Here is a 5257-nt window from a genome sequence, read left to right as displayed (position 1 = left end):
ATGTATATATTCCATACTTTCTTCATCCATTCTTCAATTGAAGGGCATCTAGGTTGTTTCCAGGTTCTGGCTATTACAAACAATGCTGCTATAAACATAGTAGAGCATATACTTTTGTTGTGTGATAAGGCCTCTCTTGGGTATATTCCTAAGAGTGGTATTGCTGGGTCCATGGGTAGGTTGATCCCAAATTTCCTGAGAAACCTCCACACTGCTTTCCCTACTTTCTTATTAGAATAGAAATCCCAAAGCATCCGCAATGGTGCCCTCAGATCCCGTTACTGTATAGGGAGACCACTGTCAATCCTTTCAGCTCTGTGGAGTAACTGGAACTATCTGCCTGCGACACCTCGGCTAGATGCTCAGGACCTGTTTTGGTTAGTTTTATGTCAACTTGACCCTAGCTGGAGTCATCTGGGAAGAAAGACTTGATTGAGAAAATGTCTCCGTCAGATTTCCCTGTGAGCAATTCCGTGGGGGATTTCTGGACTGATAATTGATTTAGGAGTTCTCCGCTCCCTGCAGCAGTGCCACCCCTGGGAAAGTGGTCTTGATGATATGAGAAAGTGGTTGAGAAAGCCATGGGGAACAAACTAGTAAAAGCACTCCTCCACGGCCTCTGCTTCTGGTCCTGCTTGACATCTCTCAGTGATGAGCTGAGAGCTGTAGATAAAAATGAGTCGTACTATTTTATCCTCGTAAGAGAAACTCTAAGGCAGGACCCTTCTTAGTGGAAAAGGGTGAAGCTGCCTAACCAGAAAGCCAGCCAGAGAAGCACACAGCCCACTGCGAATGAGGTGTTTGGGTGTCAGAGTCCTTATCTCTGTGAAGATACACAAACTTCTAGAGTCCCGTGGGCAGAGGTTCAGGCTGGGGCCCAACAACACTTTGTTCTACCTGCTCAATGTAGGGTCCCAGAAAGTCAGCTTTTCTGTCTATGAAAAGAAAGCCCTTCCGACTTCTTTTTTTCAAGTCAATTTGTGTAGAACTCAGATCCTGAAACCAGAATCCTGGAAGAGCAGGCCAATGAGAAGAGAAACAGGCACTGGACAGGGGCATGCTTCCTGTGCCCATGCTAGGCCTCTGCACCTGGACCTGAGGTCAGAGAACAGGGGCAATTTTTATAGTATAAATTATTCCCCCTAACTCACTGACCCAAGGCCTACCCTGAGCTGGACACAGACAAGGGAGAAGCCTTCTGAGGGAACTTTACCATAGGTGGGCTATGTGTAAACTGTCTGTGGTGATAGAAGAAAGAAGAGAAATGTAAGTCAGGACTAGAAAGAGAGCCCGAGTCATCCAACCCATAGATTACCAAAGTTTGGCAAATGGAGAAAACAGACCTTCAAAAGCAAAGGATCCCTGGAGGGTAAGTCCCAGGGGATGGTCAGGAGCCAGCAGATTGTGTGGTATGTGTGTGTGTACATGTGTGTCTATGAGTGTGTGTCTGTGCATGCATGTATGCATGCATGTGCATGTACGTGTACATGTGTGTGTACACGTGACAACGCGCGGGTCAGAGGACAACTTCAAGTGCCCTTCCTCTAGCTCTATCCACCTTTTTGCTTTTGCTCCTTAAGTAGTCTTTCCCTGTAGCCCCCAGCAGGTGGCCCAGTTTTTGCCTTGCCTCTCAGAGTTTTGCCTTCCTGGGGCACTGCACAGGGAATGGAGGGGAGCTGGGATAGGATTTTGAGTCAGACAGGGAAAAGAACGCCACTCTCTTAAACCCTCAGCTGCTTGCTGTCATCTGGGATGAAAGGGAACTCAACTGTCTCCTGAAAAAGGGCCTTGTGATGAAAGGAGACAGAGACAGAGACCCACATTGGAGCACCGGACTGAAATCTCAAGGTCCAAATCAGGAGCACAAGGAGAGAGAGCACAAGCAAGGAACTCAGGACCGCGAGGGGGGTACCCACACACTGAGACAATGGGGATGTCCTATCGGGAACTCACCAAGGCCAGCTGGCCTGTGTCTGAAAAAGCCTGGGTTAAAACCGGTCTCGCTGAACATAGCGGACAATGAGGACTACTGAGACCTCAAGAACAATGGCAATGGGTTTTTGATCCTACTGCACCTATTGGTTTTGTGGGAGCCTAGGCAGTTTGGATGCCCACCTTACTAGACCTGGATGGAGGTGGGTGGTTCTTGGACTTCCCACAGAGCAGGGAACCCTGATTGCTTTTTGGGCTGACGAGGGAGGGGGACTTGATTGGGGGAGGGGGAGGGAAAGGGGAGGCGGCGGTGGGGAAGAGACAGAAATCTTTAATTAATTAATAAAGAAATAAATAAATTAAAAAAAACACTAGGGACATAAGAGACTGGGGAAACAGAAACAGACAGATTTCATGATTTTGCACATTAAGACACCAGGAGTGTTTTCTGTTCTCCAGAAAACACCCAAGAAAGATCTTTGATTACCTCGGGCTCAGAAAGAAGCCCCTTGCCCAGTGACAAGGCTTCTCCCCAGGCATCCCTTACCTGGCCTTCCATCAATGTTGTGACATCTTCTGCAAGGGGCATCTCCTGGTCGCTGTAGCTAGATGAAAAGTGAGCTTGAGAAGTGGGGATTTAGGAGCAGACTTGCTTCCACCCGCCCACAGCCCAGCCCTCCCCCTTTGCTAAGCTCCTGTGACAGCGGGTGAGGCAGGGGATAGCCAGACTCACCTGGGCTCAGGAGCAGGCTCCTGTGGCAACTCTACACCAGCTTTCCATGTAAATGCTGGGAAGAGAGTTTTCCACTGCAGGTAGGCCCCTTCGCTGGGGCCTCCCACTGTGTTCTGTGTTCTCCCACCGACTGGGAAGTCTAAGCCCCTCAACCCAGCACTGCCTGCGCCCTACACCCAGCCTTCGCAAGTTCTTTCACTAGCTCCCGGGATTCTTCAGAGAAAATCTTCCTCTTTCCTTTTACTCCTTGGACCTCAGTTCTCTCTAGTTCTCCTCCCTGGGTCTCTTCTCAACTAACTTAAAACCATCTGGGTTCCCGACATGGCTGTCTCAATACCTGCCTCCCCTCTCATGGGTCTGCCTTTCCTCACACCACCTCTCTCCTCTCTCTCTCTCTCTCTCTCTCTCTCTCTCTCTCTCTCTCTCTCTCCCCCAAGCGCCCCAGCCCTGGATGGACTCCCCCAGTTCACACCCTCTTCTCACCCTGACGCTGCACCCGCATGACCTCCACAGCAGGCTCAACCCTGAACAGACATAAGCAAGAGAGAAGCAACCATAGTCTGGTATCAGGGATTCCCATCAGGGTGCCAGGGGGCCAAGAGCCTGGTGCAGGGCTCTGCTCCTAGGTGGGTCACACCTCCGCTCGCAGCTGCTGCCCCTCAGCTCTCTGCCCCGCAGCTCCCCGAGGCCCTCCTTCCAGGCACCAGACTCCTCCCAGGCTGGAGTGACAGGACTGCCCAGCTCATTACCATAAGTTAAGAGCCAGGCAACAGCCCAGCCCCTGTCCTTCACTGCCTTTGTAACTACCTCTCCCCAGGGAAGACTCCTGGGGAGCAAGGAGGTAACCCTTGCAACTCCAATTCCCTCGCCTAAAGCCTAGAAGCCCCTTCCACTGGAGAACAGATACTCCGGTCCGGAACAACCTACCCTCTCTCCTTTTACAGAAGGTTACACTGAGACCTAGGATGTGCAACTCAGCAGTCAGTGGTAGAGACAGGACTAGGGCTTGCAGAGTCCAAGTCTGGGCTTCCATAGCTCCCCACTATGGCTTCCATCTGGGGCCCCAAGTCACCACCCTATCCTCCATCAAGTCCAGAGTGATGACAGCAACTTTGGTTTTATGAACAAGAGGTATTTTGTGTCAAGGAAGAACTGGCCCCTCACAAACCCCTGGGTAGGGATATAATCTGGGATGAACACATTCGTTTAGCAGATTTGTTGAGAGTCTATTCTGTGACACTTACCACTCTAAACATATGGTGCCTACCACTCTAAACATATGGTGCCTACGTTGGCCTCTTGAAGACACTAGCTGAGAGTCAAGGAGAGTCCTGCAGAGGCAATTGTAGAAAGGGAACCAGGACTCAATGCCACACTAAAAATCAAGGAGAGAGTAGTTTTTAAAATGAAGACTCTCAAAATCAGAAGAAGCTTTCAGAGCTGTTGTGATACTACACATCTGCTTCTGGAGATGAGATGGTTTCTCTTAAAGATTATTGCACCAGAATGAAGGAAAATCAGAAGCACATCTACTTTATTACAGGTGAGACCAAGGACCAAGTTGCTGATTCGCCCTTTGTGGAATGCCTCCAAAAGCAAGGCTTAGAAGTAATCTATATGACTGAGCCCATTGGTGAATATTGTGTGCAACAGCTGAAGGAATTTGAAGGTAAGACCTTGGTGTCAGTTACCAAAGAAGGACTGGAGCTTCCAGAAGATGAAGAGGAGAAAAAGAAGAAGAAAAAAGACAAAATTTGAAAACCTCTGCAAAATTATGGAAGATATTTTGGAGAAAAAGGTTGAAAAGGTGGTTGTATCAAACCGATTGCTGACATCCCCATGCTGTATTGTCACAAGCACATATGGGTGGACAGCAAACATGGAAAGAATCATGCAAGCTCAGGCCCTCAGAGACAACTCAACGATGGGTTACATGGCCACAAAGAAGCATCTGGAAATAAACCTTAATCACTCCATTATTGAAACCCTCCGGCAAAAGGCAGAGGCCGACAAGGACGACAAATCTGTGAAGGATCTGGTCATCTTGCTGTGTGAAACTGCACTCCTGTCTTCTGGCTTCAGTCTGGAAGATCCCCAGACACACGCTAACAAGATCTACAGGATGATCAAGCATGGTTTGGGTATTGATGAAGATGATCCTGCTGTGGATGATCCCAGTGCCGCTGTAACTGAAGAAATGCCAGCCCTGGAAGGAGATGATGAGACATCACGCATGGAACATCTGTGTGGCATGAAAACTAAGGGGAAGATAAAATTTCTTTCTACTTGTGTGATACTGTGATACTATAGGTTTGATTCAATAGGTTGCTAGGACGTTTGTTGTAAGATGTAATGTAACCTATTAACTTTGTGGTCTGAAGTGTTTAGCTGTTGAGCTGCATTCCTTATTAGACCAACTAATTTCACTTGGAAGTGTTCTGAGATAGCTTCATGTTTAAAAGAAAAAATTATGATGGCTTAAGTTTCATCTTAAAATGTTTCATCCCTATAGTTCTGCATGTACTAGTCTTAGAAGTAAGTACACAAGCTAAAACAACAGGAATTCCCCATGTGGCTTGTTTTCCAAAGTAC

General features: G+C 48.2%; 1 protein-coding gene and 1 pseudogene across 1 annotated transcript in view; one reads left to right on the top strand and one right to left on the bottom strand.

Annotated features, from left to right (window-relative positions):
* Positions 1-3167, bottom strand: part of Otog (otogelin) — a 75098-nt gene extending 71931 nt beyond the window's left edge. The window contains exons 1-3 of the mRNA XM_050130256.1: positions 3149-3167; positions 2666-2720; positions 2480-2537 (exon numbers count right to left, since the gene is read on the bottom strand). Of these exons, the coding sequence (XP_049986213.1) occupies positions 2480-2537; positions 2666-2720; positions 3149-3167 (132 nt within the window). The remainder of the gene's footprint in view (positions 1-2479; positions 2538-2665; positions 2721-3148) is intronic.
* Positions 3168-4069: 902 nt separating this feature from the next.
* Positions 4070-4967, top strand: LOC126493299 (heat shock protein HSP 90-alpha-like; annotated as a pseudogene).
* The last annotated feature ends 290 nt before the right edge of the window (positions 4968-5257 follow it).

Source organism: Alexandromys fortis, unplaced genomic scaffold (genome assembly GCF_014885135.2).
Source record: "Alexandromys fortis isolate MF-2015 unplaced genomic scaffold, M_Fortis_MF-2015_v1.1 scaffold_342, whole genome shotgun sequence".
Taxonomy (NCBI): Eukaryota; Metazoa; Chordata; class Mammalia; order Rodentia; family Cricetidae; genus Alexandromys; species Alexandromys fortis.
This window is presented reverse-complemented; position numbering and strand designations above follow the sequence as displayed.